We start from the raw sequence: 27,306 nt of genomic DNA on the forward strand, positions 1-27,306 counted from the left end.
ATGGTAAGGGTCAGGGACATCACCAGGGGGAGCTGGGGCTCAGAGTGCCCATTGGACGGCAGCTCCCTGAAATCCCGCCAGGGCGATGGGGGATTGGGGCCCACACTGAAGTCTTTGGCCCAGAGCCAGATCCAGGACCTGTTACCGAGACTTTCCATAACCAGGTGCTTCTGAAGTTCTGGAGGCTGTGAGGGAGGTGGTGCGGGCAAGTGCCAGGAAGGACAAGGACTCAGTGCGGCTTCCATCCCCCGGTTCATGCCCAGAGGTCAGCGGCCGACAGCCCCAAGGCCAGGTTCAGTCCACCGCCTGTTTCTGTGCAGCCTGTGAGCTAAGAATGTTTCTTCCATGGTTGGTAAAAAACAAGAGGAAAGTAATATTTCATGATACATGCAAATGACAGGAAGTTAAAAATTCAGTGTTATGGAAACACAACCACGCCCCATACTTAATATGAGCTGTGGCCGCTCGGCTTTTGAACTGCCGTGGCAGCATGCAGCTGCCACCAACACCATGTGACCACAGGCTAAGCCACCACTGCAGCCCTCCCCAGGAAGGTCTGCTCCAGCACGTGGCTCCCACGCCTGCTGCTGTCGAAAGACCGGGAGCTTGAAAGGTTGGTGCTCAGGTGATGCTCCAGACCAAGTAAGTCAGACCGTCCACTAATTTTGGGAACCCCTATCCCAGCCCCTTCTGTGCACCTCCTGCCACACATGGGAGGGCTGTCCCACGCTCAGAAAGCTTGCCAGAGCTCAGGCACCTTTTCTGCCCGGGCTTGTGGGCAGCGTCGCCAGCTGCCCCCAGGGGCCTCATTTCCCAGTGGCAGCAGCTGCTGGATCTGCTGTGGCTTCATCCTTTCACATCACCTGCCTGGCCCCTGGAAGCATTTGAGTCTGAGAGTCCTGACTTGATGGTAAGGATGAGCCCAGCACTCTCAGACTTGAACACGCACACCTGTCCCCGCGGTCTAGGTTCCGATTCGGGAGAGCGAGCTGCTCGGTGGTGTGGCCTGTCAGCCTGGGGTCTGGAACTGGCGTGTGGCCGGAGTCCCGGGGCTGTGAAAGCGCAGTTTCTGACTCCGGAGACGGGGGGGGGGGGGGGGGGGGGCGGACTGAGACGAGCCTTTCAGCAAGCCCCCGGAGCCGCCACTGCAGCCAACGCGGAGGAGCACGGCTCCAGGCTGGGCAGCGTGTGCTTGACCCTCGGCCTCACCCCGGGGGGGGACCGGGAGACCCCACAGCCGGCCTTTATTCCCTCGGACCTTAGACGCCAGCTGTTGCCTAGGGAACCAGGTCTTCTTGGCCCCTCGGTGTCAACTGTCTGTCTATCCAGTCCAAGCTCAGAGCCACGTTTACAAACGCAGAGTCCTGTCTGGGGCGCAGAGCTCTGCCCGCTCTGACAGGTCCTGGTCCTCACGTCCTCCCAAGAGGCGTCCTCCGTGGAGGTCTCCCCTCAGACACCAGAGGGGACCTGCTCCAGCAGACCTGAGCCCAGGCACGGGGTGTTGGCGGAGCCAGGCCTGCAGCCACAGCCAGGAGGGGGCGCCCTGAGGGAAGAGAGCGCGGTGCTGGGCTGCGGGAGCTCTGGGGTGGCCTCTCGGGGGGTCGGGCTGGCCTGGCACCATCTGCCACAACTGCCTGGAACAGGAATGACCTCCCAGGCCCGGACCGGTCTCCTGGAGTCCTTGAACCGGAGAGGGCTGGCAGCTGGCTGGATGTGGATGGGTGAACTGGAGTTGGTCAGAGATTGTGAATTATTTAATTCTCTTCCTGAGCCTTCGGGACTGGCTGCCTCATAGGCTCTTCCTTGGCTCAGAAGCCCCTGCCACTGTCCATCCCAGGCAGCCCCCGTGGCAGGACGGGTGGGCAGGCACACAGGGAGGCCTGGCAGGCTATGCAAGCCCTGGCTCTCCGCCCGCCACGGTGACCGTGGGCGCGGCAGTGTCGGTGGCCGTGCAGGAACGACGAGGCAGGCGAGGGGTGCCAGGAAGTGCAGAGGCACTCAGGCTGCGCTCAGCAGGCAGCTGTCCTAGCAGCAAGAGCAGGTGCTAGGTACAATTCGATTCGTTAGTGGTGTGATCTGCTCTGCCGCAGCCTCCCTCCTGTTTGCCGGCAGCCTGCAGACAGAACCCTACCTGTTCGGCAGCCCCTGTATTCACTCTGATATTCAACTCCTACTTAAGTGCCTACTGTGTACCGGCCATGGTTCTAGGCCAGTGCCATTCCGTATAAATATAACACAAAGCCCAAGTCTGACCCACATAAGCAACTTTAAATTTTAAAAGAAGTGGAAAGAGCCCTGACTGGTTTGGCTCAGTGGATAGAGTGTCGGACTGCTGACTAAAGGGTCCCAGGTTCAATTCCAGTCAAGGGTACACATCCGGGTTTGTGGGCTCAATCCCAGTATGGGGCATGCAGGAGGCAGCCAATCAATGATTCTGTCATCATTGATGTTTCTCTCTCTTTCTCTCTCTGAAATCAATTATAAATGTGTGTGTGTGTGTGTGTGTGTGTGTGTGTATGTGTGAGAGAGAGAGAGAGAGAGAGAGAGAGAGAGAGAGAGAGAGAGGAATTAATTTTAATAATGTATTTTATGGAACACCTATATTCAAATATCATTACTTGAACATGTCATCAGTATTAGAAGTTATTGAGATGTTTTTAATCCTTACCCGAGGACTTTTTTCCACTGATTTTTTAGGAAGAGAGGAAGGGAGGGGGAGGAGAGAAGAGAGAGACAAAGCAGCCAGGTTTTTATGGTCGGCTCATCCTTTTAAGTTTTTGATTGAGGTAAACAATTTACACAGCAGAACAGAGCTCGCCACCCTAACCATTCCCATGCACAGTCCGGGTCTGACACACGCACAGCCTTGCCGCCGTCCCTCTCCTGGACTCATCACATCGCCTGTCCTCTCCCGGCTTCTCTGAGCCTGACAGGACCCAGCTCAGCCCCAGCGGCAGGGCCAGCACTGGCAGGGCCACCTGTGAGCCGCGGCTCCTGTCTGACAGAGGAGTTCTGCTGCTGGGTGCTCTGGGTGCTCTGAGGGCTCTGAGGGCTCTGGGTGCTCTGGGTGCTCTGTGTGCCCTGGGTGCTCTGAGGGCTCTGAGGGCTCTGGGTGCTCTGGGTGCCCTGGGTGCTCTGAGGGCTCTGAGGGCTCTTGGTGCTCTGGGTGCTCTGTGTGCCCTGGGTGCTCTGGGTTCTCTCAGTGCCCTGGGTGCTCTGGGTGCCCTGAGGGCTCTGGGTGCCCTGGGTGCCCTGGGTGCTCTGGGTGCTCTGGGTGCCCTGGGTGCTCTGGGTGCTCTGAGTGCTCTGGGTGCCCTGGGTGCTCTGGGTGCCCTGGGTTACCGGTGGGTGCCCTGGGTTGCTGCCGGGGTGCTATAGGGTGCTGTGGGAGACAGTACTGAGTGCTGCTAGGGTGCTCTGATATGCTGTAGGGTTGGAGTGCTGCTGGGATGAGAAGCCAGCACACGCCATGGGGAGTGTGAAGTCTGGAGGAGGGGACAGACAGGAAACCAGAATAGATCAGATGGTCTCTGACAGAGTTGGTTCTCCAGCGAAAATAGATGGGGCCGTGGGCTGGGTGCTCAGGGGCCTGGGGCCAGTGGGCCCCTCAGAGAGTGGCCTTGGCGCTGGGGCTTGAAAGAGCAGCAGCTCCGTGAGGACCGACGGTGCCTGGCCTCAGTGCTGCCCAAGCAGCAGACTCTGCTGAAGTTCAAGGCAGCGGGGCTCAGTGGCTGAGCGTAGACCTATGAACCTGTGAGCCACGGTGAGCGCCTGCTCAGGGTTTGATTCCCAGTCAGGCACATGCCCTGGGTTCGGGCTCATCCCCAGTAGGGGGCGTGTAGGAGACAGCCAATCAAATACTTTTCTCATCACTGATGTTTCTATCTCTCTCCCCCGCTTTCCTCTTTGAAATCAATGAACACTTCTTTAAAAGATCTCTGGTTTAAAATGTATATGTAGACACCAAACCCAACTCAACCTATGGAGTCAGAGCAGCTGCGTGCAAGGCCCAATGTGTGCATGCATGCAAGTATCCATGTGCGCACACGTGTGTGTGTGTGTGTGTGTGTGTGTGTGTGTGAGTGATCCTGGGGCACAGCCTGGAGCTTGGCAGAGGCTGTGGATCAATGGTCCAGGGGCCACTGCTCCATATGGGACAAAAAATTTTGAACTCTCACTCTTTGTCTAAGGCAAATCCTATATAATAAAATCCCAGCAACCAAAATGGTGAGATGACCAGAGCAACCAGAGATCAGAATACCACGGCCCCTCGCCCTGGCTGGTCCCACCCCCCAGGGAGCAGTTAGGGGTGATTAGGCAGGCAGGGTGGTTAGGGGAAATCAGGCATGCAAACAAGTAGTTTGATTCAATCAGGCAGGCAGGCAGAGGCAGTTAGGGGTGATCAGGCAGGCAGTCAGAAGCGGTTAGGGGCGATCAGGCAGGCAGGCGAGTGGTTGGGGTGATGAGCCAGGCAGACGGAGGTGGTTAGAGGAGATTAGGCAGGCAAGCGAGTGGTTAAGGGTAATCAGGCAGGCAGGAGAATGGGTAGGGGTAATCAGGCAGTCAGGTAATTGACTAGTGGCGATCAGACAGGTAGGTGAGCATTTAGGAGCCAGCAGTCCTAGATTGTGAGAGGGATGTCCGAAGGCCAGTTTAGACCCAATTTCACAGGGATCCCTGCGGGATCAGGTCTAAAATGGCAGTCAGACATCCCCTGAAAGGTCCTGGATTGCGAGAGGGTGCAGGCCAGGCTGAGGGGACCTCTCCCCCCGAACCCCTGACCCCATGAGCCCCAGTGCATGAATTTCGTGCACCAGACCTATAGTAACAATGATAATAGGTTTAAGGTGCCATGTATGACTGCCTTTAACCTGGTAATGGGAAAGGACTTGCAAGGTGGGCAGTTAAATATGGAGTGTGTTTCTGTAGAAGGACACGGAGTCGGTTGGTCGGGAGGGGAAAACAGACTCACCCCCAAGCAGAAATCATCCTGAGGGGTCTGGGCACTTACTGACTGGCCTGGCCTCGTTCTAGACGTGGGAGGGAGGTCCTCAGCCTCCCTTCTCCTCACCCCCTGCTCACCCTCATGCCTCTGGTTCCTGCTCTTATTACAGCTTTTATCAGTCAATCAGGCTGCAATGACAAAGTACCCCTACTGGCGGCTTAACCAACAAAAACTTTCCTCACCGTTCTGGAGGCTGAGGCCTCTGTGGCTGCAGCTGCCGCCTCTGGCTGTTCCTCATGGTCTCTCCTGGAGAGGACACCCCTCCGGTGTCTCTTTGGGTGTCCACATGTCCCCTTCTGTGAGCAGGCCAGTCAGGTCAAATCAGGGTAAGGTGACCAGATTTTAACATTGGTAAAGCGGGACACCATTGACAGGGTGGGGGAGGGGGGGGTCTTGATTAAAAATGTGGTCTATATGTTAATAGCATGAAAAGACATAAGTCTGCTAATGCTAATTTCTTTTTAAATATATATATATATATATATATATATATATATATATATATATATAAAATTTTTTTCTATTGAGTTTTTACAGAGAGAAAGAGAGAGGGATAGAAAGCTAGAGACATCGATGAGAGAGAATCATCAATCAGCTGCCTCTTGCACACCCCCTACTGGGGATGTGCCCGCAACCAAGGTACATGCCCTTGACCAGAATCGAACCTGGGGACCTTTCAGTCCGCAGGCCAACGTTCTATCCACTGAGCCAAACCGGTTTCAGCACTAATTTCTTTTCTTGGTCCCCATAAGTTGTTTTCCAAAAACAATCCTGTATTTTGGAGGATGATGCAGCAGTATTTAAATATCTTTTATGTTTCTATGTCTCCAAGTGCTTTAAAATATCATTCTTCCCGCCGTGTGAAATAAAAAATTCACCATTACATTTCTCACATTTTACCATGTAATCACTTTTGGTTTTTTTAATAAAAGGAAATTCACTTCTTAGATCATCGTTGAATTTGCTTCCTCTTTTCTTACTCATTATGTTAAAAATCTAAAAAAAAATAGTTTAAAATTATATAATAAATTATTATATACATATTACTTAAAATCAGTAAGTAGGTACATAATTACATGAACATATTTTAGTTTGTAAATTAAATTAATTTCTTATAAAGTAACTATATTTTAAAAATTATTTTAATTTAATTCTATATTTCTTTTTAAATAATAACAATATCAACTTGTATTATTTTTCCTCTGAATTTGCCCTAACATAAGTCATAAGTGTCACTTTCAAGGCCGGCGCTAGACTTTTTGCTGCCACTATAAAATATACTCGTATAAATAATACGAGTACTGTCTGCTAAATTCAAGAAATAAATAAATAAATTACTTACCTAAATTATCTGAATAGCTGATTTGTAATGACATCACTTGTTTAACTAGCTTACTAACACGCAGTACGATGTATATCGTCTGGAGACAGTTACAAAATGTTTTCGTCGTTGCCAATCTCCAAAAATGCCATTGTTCATTAAGTCCAAACAGTGGTGGTCAAATTCTAACAACTGATCAACCATGCGAACTTTGATAAGCAGTTCTCAATAATCTGTTCTCAACAATTATTTGTTATTATTAAAGTTTAACATTATAAAATTAACAAAAATAATATAAAATTCATATCCTGACTAAATAGCCACATGGCCGCCGAAAACCGTCTATTCCCTTCTGGTTCTCCCGCTGTTCCCTAGTTCCCTAGCTTATTGTGCATTCTTTCCAAAAACTGGGACTTTTTTAAAATGCCACGGGATGCGGGACAAATTGTTAAAAATCGGGATTGTCCCGCCAAAATCGGGACGTCTGGTCACCTTAGATTAGGGCCACCCTGTTGGCCCGTTTAACTTTAGCATCTCTTTAAAGACCCAAAGTCAGTCAGTTCTGAGGTCCTGGGGGCTATGGCTTCAACATATGAATTGGGGACACAATTGAGCTCCAAGAGGCAGGTGGAGGGAGGGAGAGCAGGTGCCACCCCTACACACAGGGCAGCGATATTTGGAATGTTTGTGCAAAAGGCCTTCCACCAGGAAAGATTTCTGAACAGAACCAACCCTCGAAACCACACCTAGGCTAGCAGTGAATGTCAGCCCTGCCCCACCCAGCCCTGAAGGCCAGGCGTGCTTACTGAACACCTACTGTGTGCGAGTTCCAGACTCCGCATTGGGAAACCCAGGGGCCTCCCCACCCAGTGGCACGGATTAGGCAGGGGTGTAAATAGCCACGGTCTGCCACAGAGGGAAGTGAAATAGGAGTTGGTCCACAGGGCGAAGGCGAGGGCCGGGGGAGGAGGAGGATGACAGGGTGACTTCCATTCGGGATGGGGGGGGGGGGGAGGGGCTGGAAATGAAGTCGGTACTGCTTTCCCCTGACTGGACCGACGGGAAGCCAGGGCCCAGAGAGGGTCAGCGGGTTCCACAGCCGCGCAGTGAGTGAGGACTGGCTTTAAGCCCACGCTCTAAGCACTGCCCTGTTTTAAAGAGGAATGAGGGGCCACACTTGAAAGCCAGCTGAGGCTCGTCCTTTATTCCGCAGACACAGAAGCGTGACCGGGCCAGCGGGCTCGAAGCTTTCCGTTCTGAGCCAGAACCGCCCTGCCAGCACCGTCCCTCCCTCCCGAGGCCTCCTCGCAGGTGAGTGCGCACGCCCAGCGGCCACCTGCACGGTTCCAGCCTTCCCCCGCAAGGACAGCACCCCACCACCACCCCAGGCCAGCGCTGTGCGGGCATTAGCCCCTTTCAGCCCTTCCTGACAATGCAGGCCGGGCGGTGGGGAGCGGGTGTGTGTGTGTGTGTGTGTGTGTGTGTGTGAAGGGGGGGAGGAAGGGGGAGGGAGGCGGGCATTTACAGATGAGCCCTTGTGATGGTCTGACTGAAGCTCGCATGTGAATAATAGGAATAATAGTAGAATACCTCGTGATTCCTGGTGGCAAATGCAAATCAATGGACCTGTTGCGTGAGCCTCAAAATTTTACCAGGGCGGCCTGATTTTTCTGACTCTTTCTTCCGCCCCCACTCCCCGCCCATGGCCTGTTCGAGGCCTGGCACACACTTTCCCCTTCAGTCGCCTCCAGCCTTCCCAGGGAGGGAGGAGGGAGGGAGGGAGAAACCGGCCACATTCCTCCCCACCAGCTGTCAACACACCGCCCACCCGGGCAAGTGGCCGCCTGCACGCCGGGGAGGGCGGGCCGTGGGCTGGAGTGCTCGCCGTTGGGATGCGATGCATGGCGCCTGGCGTCGGCCGGGGCGGGCTGCCCCCACGTGAACGCAATCGTCCATTAGAAGCCCGGAGCAGCCGCGTCCGGCAACAAGGAAGCGAACACGGCTCCCAGGCTCTGTCAACAGGGTGTGCAGGTGGGAGCCGGGAAAGCGCTCGGAGCTGCCGCCCCCGGAAGCTGCCTCCCTGGGAGCCTGTGGCGCTGCAGAGGCCGCCGAGTTCCCGGCTGGCCTGGACCCCCTCTGCAAGGCTTTAACTTTTATAAAAGTAACGAGCTTTTGGAAAACTTGCAAATGCTAGAACCCAGCTGGAGAGTCCTCTGACCTGAACTTCTCTGAGAGCCCCTTGGACACTTGGTCCCAACCCTCCGGCACTGCCCGCCCCTCCCCTAAAGTCGCAGCTCAAGGCTAAGACCCCTACACTCGTTTCTAATTGAACTAATTGGGGTGACCTTGGTTAATCAATTATATCGGCTTTGGGTGCCTAACCACCATCGTCCCTGACAGTCCTTTTTCCCATAAAGCTATAATCTCACTTTTTTCCGGATTGATATAAAAAACAACCTTCTCCTTCATTACTTTTTAACCATACAGGCAATATCTGGGCCTTGTAGAAAATTGCGAACCACAGGTAAACAGCCATAGGCCCTTCCCCACCGAGACCACCGTGTAACCCTCTGCGTGGCCCCGTGCAGGCGGTTCTTCCTCTGCACATAAGCCGGTTTTTTAAACAGAAACGGGGAAGCACCCTCTCAGGCCCCGGGTCACGTGTGCCCTGGCAGCCTGCTGCCCGCCCCCAGGAGTCCAGCAGGGAAGGCCTCGCGAGGGTGTCACTGCACGAGGTGTGGTCGCCTTTCCAGCCGTGATGGCCCGGCCGCCGTCGAACAGGAAGTGACAGACCGGGAGCACCTGGCCTGCAGGACGGTCCTCCGGGGCGTAGCCCGTTGGCCAGCGGCCAGGCGGGTGCTGTCTCCCCTTTAAAGGGCCATTCCCACGTAGGTTTTTCCGGCAGCCACGCCTGATGTCGGGGAGTTCAGGGGCTGTGGGTCGGTGCAGGCCGTGTGTCAGTGCCTCCTGGGATGGCGCTGATGTAATCTCAGGCTGGTGGCAGAGGAACCGACAGAACGGGTTTTGTAAGCACACAGCCTGGCCCCGCGCGGGGGACCGGGGCCACACGGCGGCCGCCCTGGGGCCGCGGTGGAAGGTGGTTACCTCGCCCGGGGCGTGCGGAGCCGGGAGGACCTCGCGAACGGCTCCCTGAGCAGCGTGGCACGCGGAGGGGGTTGGATGGAGCGCTGGCAGCCGCCTCTCACCTGCGGTGATTGTGCTGCCTTAGGAAACATGCATAATTGTAACCTCGAACCTGCCATTCTGTGGACACTGTTGCTTCGGACAAAGCTCACGCAGGTCTTTAAGTAAAAATAAGAGTGAGTCACCATGGAGGATGGCATTGAGTCAGGGAGGGTAATTGGTACCCAGCTGCAGCCCAGATCACGAAGGCAGCACCCACGGTGCGTCTCCGGGCGCCAGAGTTAGCCCGGCCCCGGCCTGCCCTCCAGCCGGAGGCCCTCAGCGGCAGCTCCCAGGATTCCCTCCCGGGGGAGCTGGTCAGGGGCCCGGAGGAACTGGGAACAGCAGCCAGCGCAGGTGCACGATCTGAGCTCCAGGCCGGCGCTCCTGCAACACCTCTGAACCGGGGGCCTCAGGTCACCACCTGCACCATAACTTAAGCGTTAATTTTTTAAAAAATATATATTTTTTACAGAGAGGAAGAGAGAGGGATAGAGAGTTAGAAACATCGATGATAGTCATCGATTAGCAGCCTCCTGCACACCCTCCACTGGGGATGTGCCCGCAACCATGGTACATGTCCTTGATCGGAATCGAACCCGGGACCCTTCAGTCCGCAGGGTGACGCTCTATCCACTGAGCCAAACCGGTTTCGGCAAGCGTTAATTTTTGAAGTGAGACTTTTTTAATTGATGTTTTTAGAGCGAGGGGAAGGGAAGAGAGAGACCCCGATGTGAAAGCGAAACAGCCATCGGCTGCCCTGGACACCCCTAAGGGGTGGAGCCTGCCACCCCATGAGAGTGCTGCTGAGCCATCCCTCCCAGGCCTGCTTTTCACAGCGCCCGAGGGGCGAGGGTGTGGGGTGCGCTGAGCTCCCAGCCGAGCCTACGGGGGTTGGGGGGGAGAGGGGGCAGGGCGGTGTCACCCCAGAGAGCAGGCCAGGTTCCCACGGCCCGGTGCCTGCTCCTACTCCCTGCAGGGCTGGCCAGTGCTGCCCCCGCAGCAGCTCTGAGCACCTGCTGGCATCATCCCGCATCTTCCATCGGGACCAGGCCGAGGGCACTGACCAGAGGGAGCCTGGCAGGTCGGGTGGAGATGGGGGCAGCCCGCCCACTCACTGTGCCCCTGCGGCTCCTGTTGTATCATGCGGATCTCTGCTCTCCTCGCCCAGCTGGCCGCACTCAGGGCCTGCGCTCCCTCCTGCCCCTCATCCCAAGTCCAAAGCTCAGCTCTTGGGGAAGATGGCCTCGTTTGGCCTGGGGGAAGGGAGAGTGATGGCACGGGAGGACCAGATCCAGGCTGTAAAGAAGGAAGAGGAGGAGAGCACGGCCCTGCCCGCCCCCCTCCTCTCCCAGGAGCTCAGCATCGGCGGGAGGAAGGGCTGTCTGGGCAGCACTCAGGGCGTGGGGTGGGCCTCTGAGGACCACAGTGAGGGCTCCTCGCCGGTCACGGCTCCGCGCTGTGCTCTCCCGGCCCAGCACCTGGCAGACGCAGGGGCCAGGGCACCTCGGTGGGGGGGGGGGGGGGCCTCCATCTGCAGGCCCCTCGCCGGCCCCTCTGCTGGGAGAGTGTGAAGTGCTCTCTCGGAGGCCAGCGCCCACGGGCCGTCCACGTGCCGGGAGCCGGGAGCCGGGAGCGTAGGGAGAGCCGTTCACAGGAGGGGCCTGGGGAAGCCAGTTCCGGCCGTGGGGTCGTGGGGACACTGGAGACACAGGGATGGCGGGGTTTCTGGCCAGGGAAGGACCAGTCCCACAGGGGCCGAGCCTGGGGCCACATCTCCGGCCGGCCATGCCCCGTGAGTGCCAGTCCTCACAGCCCGGTGGGAGGGCCATTGGACGACTCTGCTCCTGGCATAAATGGTGACGTCCCGCTGCTGTGGCCCAGGCCGCGCAGGCCCTGTGCCGGCGCTTCCCACCCATCTCTCCCTGAAGCCGCTCCGCCTCGGCCCGGGGACTCTTCTCCCAGGGCACAGCTGAGACCCACAGCCAGCCTGTGTGGGTCATGGCTGGAGCCCTGCCTGAGGAAACGGCGGAGCCGGGCCCTCATGGCCTGGCCCCAGCCCCACCGTCACCCCGTGTGCCCCGGCGAGGACCTGAGTCATTCCGGTCCTTCACGGGAGGGGGCTGTCAGAGGCCGGGGGCGCCCATCTGCGCGGTACGTGAGCCGTTTAGTAAATAACGATACAGTGCTATAGGGATTCAGCAAGAACCGTGAAGGCGGCATGCCAGTCACTGATGGTCGGAAACGTTGAGTTAGCAGGTGCTGGGAGGGAATAACGTAAGCTTACAGAGCTGACGGGCAAACCCGTCTCAAAGGCTCCTCTCTGTTTACTGTGGGTCCGCGGGCACAGGGGGCCTGGTCCCCGCCCCCCGCACCCCCCCCCCGAGTGCCAGGGAGCTCAGTGTCGGCTTAGCAGGCCACGTGTGTCTCTGTCACAGTCCTCCCTTACGCCCCTTCGCAGAGGGGATAAAAGGAGATGGAAAAAATAAAAGAAACTAATTTTGGAAAAGAAGAGAAAAATAAGTTCATCAAAGCCGAAGGGCTGCACCAAAGCAGGCCTCGCTGCATGTGAGCGGGACGCTGCAGCCGCGCAGTAAGGGAAGCGTGTACTGAGCGTACGAGCGGCTGGTGCCCCAGATACAGGAAGCACCCTGCGTGGGCCCGTTTATTAATGACGTTTGCTTATCGGTAACACTCGTGTCTTCCTTTCTCAGCATTCTTTTGAGCTCACAGAGGTTTTATGCATGCTCACGGCCCTAACTGGTTTGGCTCAGTGGATAGAGCCAAAATTCAATGTATTTTATTGAATTTTACAGAGAGGAAGGAAGAGGGATAGAGACGTAGGAACATCAATGAGAGAAAAACATCGATCAGCCGCCTCCTGCACACCTCGTACTGGGGATGTGCCTGCAAACAAGGTACATGCCCTTGACTAGAATCGAACCTGGGACCCGGCAGTCCGCAGGCCGACACTCTATCCACTGAGCCAAACCGGTTAGGGCCGTGAACAACTTTTTAATCACCGGAGTCACATCCACTTTCCAGCAAACCTTCAATTAACTGTAAAAATCTTGCAACCCACACACTTATTCCCTGATAACCTTGGATAATTGAGGTTTTGGTACAACAGTAAGTACAAGGGATTTTAATGAAAGCATCTAACCTATGATTGACAAGGGTCGCTAGGTCCTATGTCACAGGGGACAGAGAACGGGCAGAGTGGGCTGTGTGTGAAAAGACGGGAGCGGGAGACGGGGGATGGCAGGCAGCGCTGCGCGGCCCCAGCAGAATATCACCACAGGGGACAGTCCTCAGGTCGTTCTGATTTTTCAAAAGAGAAAGAAAATCTAGATTTTTTTTTTTAATGTGAAATCTTAATTTCAAAATGGCAATGGATTTAAGTATTTGGTCAAACCCTTATTCAGATATCATTTATATACAATAAAATACCTCCATTTTAGGTATAGAATTTGATGGAATTTTACAAATATATGCACCCAATTAAACGTCTCACTCAGTATGTAGAATATTTTCATCCCCTCCAAGGCCTCCTTATGTATCTCTCTAGTCAGCCCGCTGCTCACAGGCCCAGGGCCTCAGTGGCCTCTCTGGTCCCTGAACATGAGAATGTCTCTTCCGGGGCTTCGTAGAAATGGAGTCAGACAGCAGGAATCTTTGTGCCCAGCTTCGGTTACTCAGCAGTGATTTGTTAATGCCATCCACAGGATGTATGTTCCAATATTCGGTTTCTTTTCATTGCTAGAGTTTTCCGTGGTCTGCATATGCCCCAGTTTGTTTATTTATTCACTCATTGGTAGACATTTGGCTTGTTTTTAGTTTGGGGTTATTCATGAATAAGGCTGCAATAAATGTTGAGCATATTTTTAGTTCTCTGGCGTAAATAAAAGTAGAATTGCTAGGTCACACCTTTATGAGAAACCGCCAAGCTGTTTTCCAAAGTGACCACCATTTTGCGCTCCAGCCAGTCCCGTCGGAGAGTTCCGATGGCTGCCCGCGCTCGCCAGCCTGGCCCTCACGCCTGGGGGGGAGGCGCCTCTCTGCGAGCTCAGGGTTTGCATTCCCCAGTGAGTAATGAGTGAAGCATCTTTCCATGTGCTCAAGGCCATTCGTACACCCTCTTCTGCCTGTCTTTCCAAACCTGTTGCCCATTTTGGTTGGGCCTCTTGCTTTCTCATCGAGTTCTCAGGACTCTTTATGTATTCTTCACACAGACTCTTTTCCAGACATGTTATTACAAATATTTTCTCTCAGTGGCTTCCTCTTTCATGCTTTAACAGTGTCTTTTGAAGGTAAGATTTTATTTTAACTAGGCACACCTTACAGGTTCTTTCCTTTTCTAATCCATGGTTCAGTGACCGGCCTTAAACAGCGCTTTTCCCTGTCCTCCTCCTGTGTGGCCCACAGCACAAGCTCTTGTGTTTCAGTCTCTGATCTATTTTAAGTTAATGTTTGTCTATAGTGTGGGGTTGGGGGTTGTAATTCACCTTTTCCTCTTCAGACATCCATTTGTTTCAGCATCTGGTCGAAAAGACTATCCTTCCTACATTAAAGTACCTTGGCACCTGGTTCTGGACCCTGTTCCCATTCTGTTGGTCAATAGGTCTGCCATGGCACCAATATCACCTGTTCTGATTATTACACCTGATAGTGAGTCTTTTTTTTTTTTTTTTTTTAAATATATTTTATTGATTTTGTACAGAGAGGAAGGGAGAGAGATAGAGAGTCAGAAACATCGATGAGAGAGAGTCATCAATCAGTTGCCTCTTGCACACCCCCTACTGGGGATATGCCCACAACCAAGGTACATGCCCTTGACCGGAATCGAACCCGGGTCCCTTCAGTCCCCAAGCCGACACTCCATCCATTGAGCCAAACCGGTTTTGGCCTGATAGTGAGTCTTGATCCAGATGCTATATGTCTTTCAACTTTGTTCTTCTTTTCCAATGTGCTTTTTTCTATTTTAGTTATTTTGCTTTTCTATATGAATTTTAGAAACAGCTTATTGATGTCTGCTAAAAGTCTGCTGGGATTTTGATTAAGACACAATTATCTCTAGAGATTAATTTGGGGTTAACTGACATGTTAACAATATTGAGTCTGCTGACCCATGAACGTGGTGTATCTTGCCATTTACTTAGGTTTTATTTAATATAAGTAATTTTAAAAAATAGCCATAAGGATGCCAAGGCAATTACATGGGGAAAGAATAGTCTTGGTGTTAGGACAAGTGGCTCTCGAATGCAAAATAATCAAGTTGAACCCCTACCTCACTCCACAAACAAAAATTACTTCAAAGGCCTAACTATAAAAGCTAAAACCTTAAAACTCTTAGAATAGATAGTAAGAATAAGCCTTTATGACCTTGGATTAGGCAATGGATTCTTAAAATAATACCAATTCTTGAGCAACAAAAGAAACATAGACAAATTGGTTTTCATCAAATTTAGAAAGTTTTGTGCTTCAAAGAACACACTCAAGAAGGTGAAAAGATAACCCACAGAACAGAAGAACATCTTTGCAAATCCTACATCTGATAAGGAACATATATGGAAAATAAACATATATGGAACTTGGCAATAAAAAAGACAAATAGGCCAATTAAAATGCATGAGCAAAGGATCTGAATGCATTTTTCTCCAAAGATTTACTGGCCCTTTAATGACTATATTGGCCAATAACACATGAAAAGATGGTCAACAACATGAGTCATCAGAAAAAAGCAAATAAAGCACAGAAAAGCACCATGTCACACCCACTAGGACGGCTTTTTCAATGGCCACTGGCAGAGCTGGAAGACGTGGAGGAACTGGAACCCCATGCACCGCGGGGGGGGCTCCTCGAACGGCTGGACAGAGAGACCTACACCTGATCCAGGGCATGCCCACGCCGGGGAATATGCCCAAGAGGAGTGAAAGTGCCACAGCGAAACGTGCACACACATGTTTATAGTAGCATAATAGCCAACTTCCACGACTTGATGAATGGATAAATCAAACGTGTCACATCCATAATAGGGAACATTATTTGGCAATTTTAAAAAACACTGCTACAGGCTACAACGTGGATGAGCCTGGGAAACATTGAGACGTGGAAGGAACCAGCACAGAGGGCTACGTGAGGTATGGTTGACCAGAATATGAAATGTCCAGAATAGGTAAATCTCCAGAAAGAGAAAATAGGTTAGTGGTTGCCTGGGGTTGGGCAGGGTGGAGGGAGGGACAGGAAGTGAGGGATAGAGTTTCTTTTGGGGGAAGACAAGAATGTTTAACACTTATTGTGGTGACGGTTGAACAACTCTGTGGATACACTAAAATCCACTGAACTCCCCACTTTAATTGGGTGAATTCTATGCTATGTGAATTATATTTCGATAAAACTGTTATTTTACAAAGGGAATTTTTAAAATCCTCATTCGAGGATATGTTTTTACTGAGTTTTAGAGAGAGGAAGGGGAGAAAGAAACATTGCTGAGAGAGAAGGGCATTGGTCAGCTGCTAGATGCCGCACCTGGAGTGGGACCCACGGCCTCTTTGGCGCTCAGGACACGCTCCAGTATGGGAGGGGGGCTTGTGCAAACCCAGTGCGGCTCCGGGCCGTCCCCATGCAGCCTGTCGTCCGTCCGGAGGCTCAGACGGACCTGATGAACACACTTCCGTGACACCGGCCAGTGACCCTGGCGCTCCCTGGTCCCCTCACCAGGGCCAGTGCGGGCTCGGCCTCTGCCTCTGACAGCACGTTTCTCTGACAGCAGGGCCTTCCCTGTTTCTGAGCTGGCTGCCCGGTGGGAGGGAGGCAGCCCTCCCCTCCGGACGGTCGAGGCGGGCCGCCCCGCTCTCCCTGCGTCCGGAGAGGGACTCCAGCCCCACGGGGCCGCTGCGGGTCGGTGTCGGCTGTACACAGATTGAAGCAGCTCTCCACACAAGCTGTGTGTGCACTCCAAACACAGGCCATCCATCGCACTGTTTGTAGCATTTACTGCTTCTCCCTTAGCTGCTCTCCCAGGGGCCAGACCGGAGTTCAGAGGCAACCCGCCCTGCCAGCTTCTATCTGCCTGTCCTGTCGCCGTCTCTGCTGTCTGCTCTCCTATTGGTGACTGAATAGGGTCTTGTTTTCTATGTCAGTGTATCTCGTCATAAACAGAAGATCCCATTTACAGTAAAAGCAAACCCCAGGAGAGCAGCCTTGTTCATTCTGACCAGGTGCCTGATGAGCTGTGAGCCGAGGCTCCTGGTTCAGCGGGCCAGCAGCGGGACTTGGGGGTGCGAACGGATGGACGGACAGAGTGGCTTCGTGAAAGCGGAGGGATGGGCCTCCGAGGAGCCCGCGGGGAGAAGCTGTCACAGGGCTGAAAAGGAGAATTTCTTTTTCCTTGAGATTCTAATGGTTGCAAATGACAGGCACCCAATTGATCAGCAAAAGCAAGAAGGAAAACGTACTGGTTCCCACAGCTGATGGAATGGCTGGATCCAGGAGTTTAAATGGTGTCAGAAATCTCTCCAGCGTGTGGCTCCTGTGTGTTCGCTTTGTTCTAGAGTAGTCTTCCCCCGTGGGGTGCCAAGTACCGCCGGCTTAGTCATCCTACCTGGAGGAGTCTCTTCCGCAGTTATTCCAGCGTCAAGTAACAGAACTGAGTCCCGGGGGCCGAACTGGGGTGGAGGTCAATCTGGCACTCACGCCAGCTTTGGCTGGCGGAGGGGCAGTTCACTGCAGGGCTGGCAGAGCAAGGGGTGAGGATGCTGGAGCAGGCACCGGGCTGCCCACCGCAATGCCAGAACGTCAGAGGAGGGCGAGAGGCGTTTCAGCCAGGGCGGCAGACTGCTTCGTGAAGGAGGCGGCCTGCAGCCAGCGGGCTCGGGTTGGGAGGGGTGCTCTGCGCAGGGCCCCTCAGGGTCGGTACCAGTACCGGTACTGGTACGGGGAGGAGGAGGACACAGGCTGTCCCCTGCCCACTCCCAGGTCTTGGTTAATCCTCCTAAGAAGCTGCCTCCTGGGCCGCTGGGAGAAAGGTTGGGCAGGCCTTGCCCACCCATGCCAGACCCACGCTCGGACCCGCCCCGCTCCACCCCGTCCGCAGACAGCCCAGGCTCCTTCCAGACGCAGACGTGAGGGCATCGCGCCTCCAAAGGTTCAGTTCTCTTGGAATTGAAACCCAAATCCTTAACACGGCCCACAGGGCCCTGCTCTCCTTCCAGGCTCTTTTGCTCCTTCTGTCTCCCCGTCCCCATCCTTCCCCCAGGGACCCCGCTGTGACCTCCTCAGGTACTCTCAGCCTGGGCGGGGGGGGGGGGGGGGGAGCAGTTGTAATAACAGCAGCTGACACTTAGGAGCCAGACATTGAGCCACATTCCATATTTTCATTGTCTTCACAACGACCCCCGGAGGTAGAGGACATTATATTCCCATTTTACAGATGTGGCAACCGAGACACTGAGCAAGTGATTAGCTCAGAGCCACAGCTGGAACGTGGCAGAGCCAAATGCAAAGCCAGACATTTCAGCTCTAGTCTTCATTCTTGTCACCCTCACCTGAGGATTCCCTCCACTGGTTTTTTGAGAGAGTGGAAGGAGGAGAGGGAGAGAAAGGCGGGGAGAGAGAGAGAGAGAGAGAGAGAGAGAGAGAGAGAGAGAGATTCGTTGCCTCCCTCACAAGCCCCAATGGGGGACAGGGATTGAACCCACAACCAAGGTCTGTGCCCTTAACCAGGAACCAAACCTGCAACCCTTTGGCCAGAGTCCGTTCTTAACCTCTGGGAGCTCGGAGCTCGCCCCCCATCACATTCTGCAGCCATGCGTTTCTGGTGGAGCTTCCCTCACGTTTGTCCACTTGCTATCAGCTTGTCGGATGGCAGCTACCAGACCCTGAACTAGGCTCCGTCGTCCCCACTTCACAGGCAGACCCCGAGGCTGCGGGTGTGAGTGACTTGGCTGCCAGGCTGGAAGCTCCCAGAGGGCAGAGATATGCTCGTTTGCTCTGTGTTGAGTCCAGAGGGACTGATCCAGTGCCTGGCATACAGTAGGCACTCAATAAAGGCATTTTGGTTGGATGGAGGAGTAGGTGGATGATGAGAGATGCAAAAAGGAAGGAAAAGGGAGGGAAGGAGGGAGGGAGGGAGGGAGGGAGGGACAAGTGCCATTGCAACCTGGACTGCCCGTCTCCCGGGGGGGCTCTGGCCAAGCCGGGCCGGCCTCTGCGCGAGGCTGGTGTCCTAGCGCCAGGCGTGCGTGTCCGCAGGTGCCGCGATGCAGGTGAAGAAGTACCTGGTCCGGTGCCTGCACCGGCTGCAGAAGGGCCCCGGCTACACCTACAAGGAGCTGCTGGTGTGGTACTGCGACAACACCAACACCCACGGCCCCAAGCGCATCATCTGCGAGGGGCCCAAGAAGAAGGCCATGTGGTTCGTGCTCACGCTGCTCTTCGCCTCCATCGTCTTCTGGCAGTGGGGCGTCTTCATCCGCACCTACCTGAGCTGGGAGGTCAGCGTCTCTCTCTCCATCGGCTTCAAGACCATGGACTTCCCCGCCGTCACCATCTGCAATGCCAGCCCCTTCCAGTAGGTGGTCCCTGGAGTGCCAGGCTGGCCTCCTGCGCCTTTCCCCCTTTCCTTCCGCCCTCCCGCAGCTTTCCTTTCTCTCTTTTTCTTACCCCCTTTTCCCTCCTTTATCTCCTATTCCTTTCCTCCCCTTCCCTTCTTTCTTTCTTTCTTTCTTTCTTTCTTTCTTTCTTTCTTTCTTTCTTTCTTTCTTTCTTTCTTTCTTTCCCTATTTGCTTCCATCCCTTTGCAGCAAGTAATATTCAAAATTCAATGAGAGAACGTGGGAATATCTAGCAGACCCTGTCTTCAGGCACACCAATGCCCAATGGTTGCTTCAATGTGTGTGTTTAGTGCACCTACTATGTGCCAGGCACTGCTATGGGCACTGGGCATCAGCGAATAGAAGTCCCTGCTCTCTTCACAGCCCACCAAAGAAAACAGACACTGATCTTTTTTCCCCTTAAATATTAAATTAATTATAATAGCTCAATAATGATAAAGTGATGATTAAAAAAACATGTACAGCAGCTATGCATCGAGGGCTTGTGAAATGCCAGGCAGGGTGCTGTGTGTTCTTGGGTAATGCGTGTAATTCTGATCCTCACAACTACGCAGGGGCACTCCTGTCATAGCCCCAAGTTACAGGCCAGGAAGTGGAGATTCAGAGAGGTCACGGAACCTGCCCGGAGACACACAGTGGGCAGCAGTGGCATTGCACTCAGGCCTGATCTGAGTCAGGCCTCCACCTTGAAGCCGCCGATGGCACGGCCCATGAGAGGACACACAGGAGACCCAGCCTTGCCAGTCCTCGGGAGAGGCAGGGGGTCGGTCAGAGAAAAACGCCCTGAAGAGTGAATAGAAATAGCCAACCTGGTCGGACGCAGAGGGCACTCCAAGTGGGGGCACAGCATGTGCCAGGGCCTGGGGAGACAGAGTTTGGTGCGTTCAAAGAACTGAAAGAAGGGCCAGTGGGCTGAAGCTGGAGAACATTCTTTTTTTTTTTTTTTTTTTTTTTTTTTTTTTTTAATATATTCTATTGGTTTTCCAGAGAGGAAGAGAGAGGGATAGAGTCAGAAACATCAATGAGAGAGAAACATTGATCAGCTGCCTCCTGCACACCCCCTACTGGAAATGTGCCCGCAACCAAGGTACAGGCCCTTGACCGGAATCAAACCCTCAACTCTTCAGCCCACAGGCCGATGCTCTATCCATTGAGCCACACCAGTCAGGGCTGGAGAACATTCTGTCCCAAGAAGATCCTCGGAAGGGAGGCTCACTTCCGGATCCATCTCCATCTCCAGTTCCAGGAAGTCCCTTTCTCAGTGAGAGGCCCCTGCACATGTGGCGGGTGCTGGCAGCGAGGGCTCAGGAGGACCCTGTCATTGTAGTAAAACGGCCCTCCGTCCCGGCTCTGTCCCTGCTTTAGGAGCCTGCTTCCCTGCTCCTCCCAGCAGCCTCTGTGATAAACACTGTTCCCCCGATTTTGTAGCTCAGAGAACAGGCCTCAGAGAGGTTCACTTGCCCAGTGCCACCCCGATGTTACGTGGGTTTGAACCCACAGTCCGCGCAGTGACCGCACGCTCGGCAGCAGCTGTGGATGTCCAGGTGGTAGCGGCATCCCAGCCACTCCTCCCTCCTGACACTGGCTCCTGGTCCCCAAATCACTGCTGGGAAAGGAGGCCCTGGGAGGGAGACAGCAGAGGCCGTGTACAAACAGTGTGCCCGCTGCAGCCCACACACCCAGGGCCCAGGCTCAGCGCCCCCTCGGCAGTCACAGCAACTCCCACAGCCTCGGTTCTTCTGTGTCTCTGCCCGTCACAGTGCCTGGCGCGCAGGAGGTGCTCACTGAATCCTCGGTGCGCGGACACGGGGGTGAGTGGGTGGAGAAGTGCGTGCTTGGGCAGGGCGCTCTCCACACGGTGGCAGCTGTGCCGGCGTACGAGGGGATCCCGGCTACAGTGGCTGCTCCCTGCTGCCCTGCCCCCGACCAGTCCTCTCCCCTCCCAGGTATTCCAAGGTCAGGCACCTGCTGAAGGACCTGGACCAGCTGATGGAAGCCGTCCTGGAGAGGATCCTGGCTCCCGAGCCAGCCGGCACCAACGCCTCCAGGGCCCTGAACCTCACCCTCTGGAACCACACGCCCCTGGTCCTTATCGACGAGCGGAACCCCCACCGCCCTGTGGTCCTCGACCTCTTTGCAGACAACCACAATGCGTCGGCACGCAGCAGCCCAGCGCCAGGAAGGGCCTGCAATGGCCCGCGGTGCAAAGTAGCCATGAGGCTGGTAAGTGGGCTCAGGCCACGTCCACCCAGGGCCCTGCCCAGTGAGGAGGGTGGGCTTTGCTCTCCTTTCATGGCCGGGGCCCTGCTGTGTGTTTGCCAGCTATTTTAAACAGAAAGAGCTGGTGCATATGTTAGTCAAGACATTTGGATGCAAGGGACCCAGCTCAAACTAGCTTAAGCAAACTGAATTCACTGGCTCACGTATGAGGATGCCCACAGGCACGTTCAGATGCTGTCATCAGGCCTGTCTGTCTTGGTTCACCATGTTTTGTTGGATTGATTGGGGTGACATTGGCTAATAAGAGTATATCGGTGTCAGGTGTACACCCTGTAACTGTCACCTGCACTTTTCTCAGTTGACTTCATGCTCTGGTCGGCTCTCTCCACCTGGAGGGCCGAGACCATGCCAGACCCACATTCCCCAGCTCAGCACTCTCCCAGAATGCCCTCCTTCCCAGTGACCATGGCAGAAGGCCTGGGCCTGATCATCAGGTCACATGCTCAGCCCCAAACCAATCAGGTGGGCTGGAGGTGGGCTCTCCTGGGCGGACCACATGCGTCTAGCAAGAGGGGAAGGGTGGCTCCCTGAAGGATGACTTCAGTCTTACTATCAAAAGACTGGGCACAGCCCTAGCTGGTTCGGCTCAGTAGATAGAGCAATGGCCTTCAGATTGAAGGGCCCTGTGTTAAATTCTGGTCAAGGGCACACACCTTGGTTGCAGGCTCAATTCCCAGCCCTGGCCAGAGCGCATGCATGAGGCAGCCAATCGTTGTGTCTCTCTCACATCGATGTTTCTCTCTGTGTGTCTCTCCCTCTCCCTCCCACTCTAAAAATCGATGGGAAAATATCTGCGGGTGAGGATTACCAACAACAAAGAGAGGGACGTAGATATCAGGCGGGTAGTACCACAGCCGTGCATGCTGCACTGGGAGGCACCTGCGCTGCCTGGAGCTGCCCAGGGCCTGTGATGCACGGTCCCCGCCCCGCCCCACCCCGCCCTGCAGAATCTGAATGGCAGCTCTGCCAGAGCCAGAGTCCTACGTCAACAAGCTCCCTGGCCGTTCTGATCATACCCCTGGTTGGGACCCAGGCTGGGGCACACTCTCCTCGGAGAGAGGCCACTGCCTTCCACGCCACCATGTGGCCAGGGCTCGCCCACATCTCCGCACAAGCCAGCCCCTGCATGAGGGTTACAGGGTCCCGCTGCCAGCTGGAGCCCAGTGCCCAGCTGCTTTCGGCACAGTGGCCGGGCTGCCCGGGGCCATGTCCTCATCGGCAAGGCAGGCGTGTCCCTGGTGGCTAGACCAGCATGTGCATGCATGTGTGCACGTGTTGCATGTGGGCACACATACAGTGCAGGCAAGGTTTGCTGCTGTCACACCTTATTAAACTCTCTGGCCTCAGCTCCTCATGCTGGTCGGGTTGCTGTGAAAACTGAATGGGATCACTAGTTAGAGCCTCGAGGCTGCGCCTGGCCTGAGTGAGTGGGCGGATTCCCCTAAGGGGCACGGAGGCCTCCAGCAGGCCTCTGAGGTCCATGCCCGCCTGCCTGGGAAGGGCTGGCCCGGGATGGAAAGCCCTCCGGTGTCGGGGTGAGGAGGAAGGCCTATGGGATGAGGCGAGCAGAGCAGAGAGGTGAGCCAGGGCCAGTGGGTTCTGTGTCTGCGTGCTGAGCTGAGCCGGCGGGGGGCGGGAGGGCAGCTGCAGCGAGTGGGCCGCACCGGGCTCAGGCTGAGAGGCCAGCCCCTCCTCAGCCCGGGGGCAACCCAGGTCTCTTCCACCCCCGCTCTGCAGCCGTCTCTGGGAGCCGGGGCCGGGCTGGGAAAGGAGCCAGGGGGTCAGAGGGCGAGGGTGTCTGCTTGCACAGCGACTCACGTATGTGAGCAGGAGCAGGAACCTGTGTGTGCATAGTTGTGACCATGCATCATGTGGCTGGGATGTCAGGAAATGCTGCCTGTCTCGGTATTTGTGTGTGCATGTGTGTGTGCATGTGTGTGCATGTAAGGGTGTGGGTGTGGGGGGCTGTTCACCCGTGCGGGTGGAGGCTGTGTGTAAGTCCTGTGGCCGGGCAGCTGTGGAGGGGTACCGGGGCCCAGGTGCGGCCCGGGCAGGCACCGCTGGCCGGGCACTCCCGGCCCCTGCCCTGCACCCACAGGAACCTCGGTCTCCGCAGTGCTGCCACAATGGGACCGTGTGCACCTACCGGAACTTCACCAGCGCCACCCAGGCCGTGACAGAGTGGTACACCCTGCAGGCCACCAACATCTTCTCCCAGGTGCCAACCCAGGAGCTGGCGAAGATGGGCTACTCGAGCGAGCAGCTGATCCTGGCCTGCCTGTTCGGGGCCGAGCCCTGCAGCTACAGGTGAGCATGTCGGGCCCCGTAGCTCCCGCTGCCCGCACCCGGTCTGTGCTCTGCGCCTCAGGCCACGGGCGCCTGGGAAGAACTATCCAAGCATCTAGTCGCCTGTTTACTGTGGGGTCGTCTTAGATCCACAGGCCCGTGGCCACGGCCGCAGTCAGAGCCAGTCCCCTCCTCACCGCTGCCGCCGCAGCCGAGGAGCCAACCTTGGCCGGGACCTGACCAACATCAGGTCCCCTCGTTTCCCGGTGTGTTCCCGAGTCCCACGCAGGAGCCGCACTGCGCTGGCTCCTCAGACGGGCAGCCTCTCAGGGGTCCCGGTGGAGGGCTGCACCCTGAGCGCCAGGCGAAGGAAGAAGACACCAGCGAGGTGCCCCTCGGCAGTCACACCGGGGACCCCACGCATTGAGGTCCGAGCTGAGCGCAGGCCCCATGCGTGTGGGGGGCGAGTCGCAGGCTGGCCTTGGGCCTCCAGGGGCAGTGGGGCGGGCCTGGGCTCCCAGGAGCCCTTCTGTGGGCGGGTTGGCTGTTCTCCGTGCACCTGTGGTCACGTATCCGGGGGCTCCTGAGCATCTGACCACGTCATCCATCCTCCACTCAGATTCGTCCAGCTTTGGTCATGGCGTGTCCGTGTAGGAACGTCCAAAGCTGAAGAGAACTTTTGTGTTTGAGCCAAGCAGCCAGCAGCTTCCCGGTGATGGTGCATCTGGGATGGACCACGACGTGGGGGGAGGGCGGCGGGAGGAAGGCAGGATGGTTAACAAGACGACGTGGCCCCTCGGAGGCCCGTCACAGTGTGCTCACGGGGCGCACAGGACAGCGGGCAGAGCACACCTCCCTCTAAAGAAGCTGTGTGTGGTGTGACCGCCTCCACGACCTGCAGGGGGCGTCCGGTCAGACCACCTGCGAGGTGACTGCATCGCCGGCCTTGTCGGTGTCATTAGGAACCCTTGCTGCCCACAGAGACTCTGCCAGCCTGTGCCAGGCCCCTCGGTTGCTTATTGTTTATTCACTGTTTGGGTTCCTTACTCTCTGCCTATGAGGTGCCGGGCCTGGGCCCAGCACTGCTCTCAGGACGTGCTCCTTCCGCTGGAGGGGGATCTGGCATAGACGGACGTTACACCACCGTTAGTCTGTTGTCCTGCCGCTGCTGAACCCAGGGACAGGCCCTGACCCCCACCGGCCTACGAGGCTCTATCCCGGGTGCCCTGGCGGCCTGCGTGTCCGGGGGAGGCTGGGAGAGAGACGCCTGTGCTGTGGCGGGAGGGGGCCAGCTCTACAGCCTGCCTCTGGGTGGAGAGCAGATCAGCAAGCGAATGGTGGGCCAGCAGGGGTGGGGAGACACGAGCGCAGCTGGGGGAGAGGACCGCCAGCGGCCGGCTGCAGCCGCCCCGGTGTGCTGGGAACAGTGCCCGCCCGGGGCGGGCCGCCCCTCCGCGCAGTGCGGCTGTAGCTGGTTTGCACCGCTGTTCCTCTCTGGTGCCCACAGCCCTGAACCCACAGGAGGCCGACAGCACAGTGCCCGCCCAAAGCTGTGTGTGCCCTCCAGGCCCTCGCCTCTGGGCTGCCTGCCGGGCGCCCTGCCCCCGCCCAGGGAGCCTCCTCTTGGGCCTCACTTTCCCTGACGCACTCCCACCCCACCCCCAGGGCGTTAGGGAGACCCTTCTCGCTTATCTCTGCGGGTGCCTTCTCACGTGTGAGGGTTTCTTTCTTTCTTTCTTTCTTTCTTTCTTTCTTTCTTTCTTTCTTTCTTTCTTTCTTAAATCAATCTTTATTGTTCATATTATTACAAAAGTTCCTCATTTCTTCCCCCCTCCACCAGGTTCCCACCCCACCCTCTGCCCTTTCCCCACCCCCCATTGTCCTCATCCATAGGTGCACAGTTTATGTTCAGTCTGACGGTTTCTAACGTTACCCAGGATTTACCGAGTGTCTGTCCTGTTGTGGGCAGCGTGCTCGGCATCCCGCCTGCCTGGGTCCTGGGTGGGTGTGCGCTGCCCGGCTGGTGAGCGCGGCTCAGAGGCAAGGCGCCTTCCCCACGCTCCTGCCAGGCAGGGCCGCAGCATGCATTCCGCAGGCTGGCTCCCGGCGGGCTCTCAGCCCCCAGGCTCTTTCTCTGCCAAGGCGGACACGCACTGTCCTCAGCCTGGTCTGCGGGGAGGCGGCTGCCGCGGGCAGTCAGCGGTGGACAGTGGGTTTGAGCGTGGGTGCTGCTGAGAGGGAGCGGGCGGGGTGTCTGTGTGGCACGGAAGATGGAGACCAGAGCTTCAGGGGACCCTCTGGGCATCGATGCCCCGAGCCCAGCCCTCCTGCTTTGAATAAAATAAGAAAGAAGTATGAAAGCATCCTAAGACACTTTTAAAGCGATTTCTACCCTCTGTGGAGTCTGGAGGTTCTGCGCACCGCAGCCTGCGTCCCAGCCTTCAGGGTGGCTCGTCCCCCGGGGGCAAATCATCGATAACTGCTCAGTGGTGCTCCCCTCGGGAATGCCGGCCTCTCCTCTGTCTGCTGCGGTGACTCAGGCTCCAGCTGCAGCCCCGGGCTGTGACCACCTCCTCCAGTTCCTCTCTGTGTGCCGGGGAAACTGGGTTATTTCCTCGCTGAGTCCACACAGTCTGGGTCTGTAGGCTGATGGTCGGTCTGTGGCCGTGGTGCAGACGCTCTGTCCTGCTCAGTGGGGCAGGGCGAAGCCTGGCTCTCAGCCTGTGCCCAGCCAGAGCCGGGCTCAGGGTGCAAAGCCACCCAGCTGGGCACACCCTCCGCTAGGAGCCAGGACCCTCCAGGCCCTTTGCACAGCTGCATGGCAAGGCCGCGCTGAGAGACACTTAAAAGCCACAGCAGGTGGCTCAGGTGGCTGAGCGTCGTGGCTGCACCGAAAGATCACCAGTCAGTTCTGGTCGGGGCCCGGGCCCAGGGTGGGTTTGATTCCGGTCAGGGTGCAGGAGGCAGCTGATAGTTGTTTTTCTTTCTCCCTCTCCCTTCCTCTCTCTCTAGGGTCAATTAACGTGTGTGTGTATGTGTGTGTGTGTGTTTTAAAGAGAGAGACTTCAAAGACCTATCAGCCAATCACATGTTAACAGCATGTGGATCCAATTTGAATAAACTGAAAAACAAAACGTATGAGACATTTATGAGACAACTGGAGCTTTGAACTGAGTATTTCGTAATATGAAGGAATTCTTGTTGTTTTTAACATGATTGTAGCATTGACTTTCAGTCTTTTCTTTTATTTATTTTTTTAAAATATATTTTATTGATTTTTTACAGAGAGGAAGAGAGAGGGATAGAGAGTTAGAAACATCGATGAGAGAGAATCATCGATCAGCTGCCTCCTGCTCACCCCCCACTGGGGATGTGCCCGCAACCAACGTACATGCCCTTGACCGGAATCGAACCCAGGACCTTCCAGTCCGCAGGCTGACACTCTATCCACTGAGCCAAACTGGTTTCGGCCAGTCCTTTCTTTTAGAGATCCATCTGAAATGCTTGCAAACGTCTGTGCTGTCTGAGGACTGCTCCAGGCCCCGGGGAGGGAGAGGCGGGCAGACGGGAGGGGAGTGCCGGGTGCTGCCTGTGGTGCTGGGTGGGCTGCGTCCGGG

General features: G+C 55.6%; 1 protein-coding gene across 1 annotated transcript in view; it reads left to right on the forward strand.

Annotated features, from left to right (window-relative positions):
• The window catches only part of SCNN1B (sodium channel epithelial 1 subunit beta), a 47,841-nt gene that overhangs the window by 3,961 nt on the left and 16,574 nt on the right, over window positions 1-27,306 (forward strand). The window contains exons 2-5 of the mRNA XM_084882733.1: window positions 7,540-7,637; window positions 18,762-19,080; window positions 21,070-21,346; window positions 23,520-23,710. Of these exons, the coding sequence (XP_084738859.1) occupies window positions 18,770-19,080; window positions 21,070-21,346; window positions 23,520-23,710 (779 nt within the window). The 5' untranslated portion in view covers window positions 7,540-7,637; window positions 18,762-18,769. The remainder of the gene's footprint in view (window positions 1-7,539; window positions 7,638-18,761; window positions 19,081-21,069; window positions 21,347-23,519; window positions 23,711-27,306) is intronic.

This window comes from Pipistrellus hanaki (assembly GCF_964339955.1).
Source record: "Pipistrellus hanaki genome assembly, chromosome: 4".
NCBI lineage: Eukaryota > Metazoa > Chordata > Mammalia > Chiroptera > Vespertilionidae > Pipistrellus > Pipistrellus hanaki.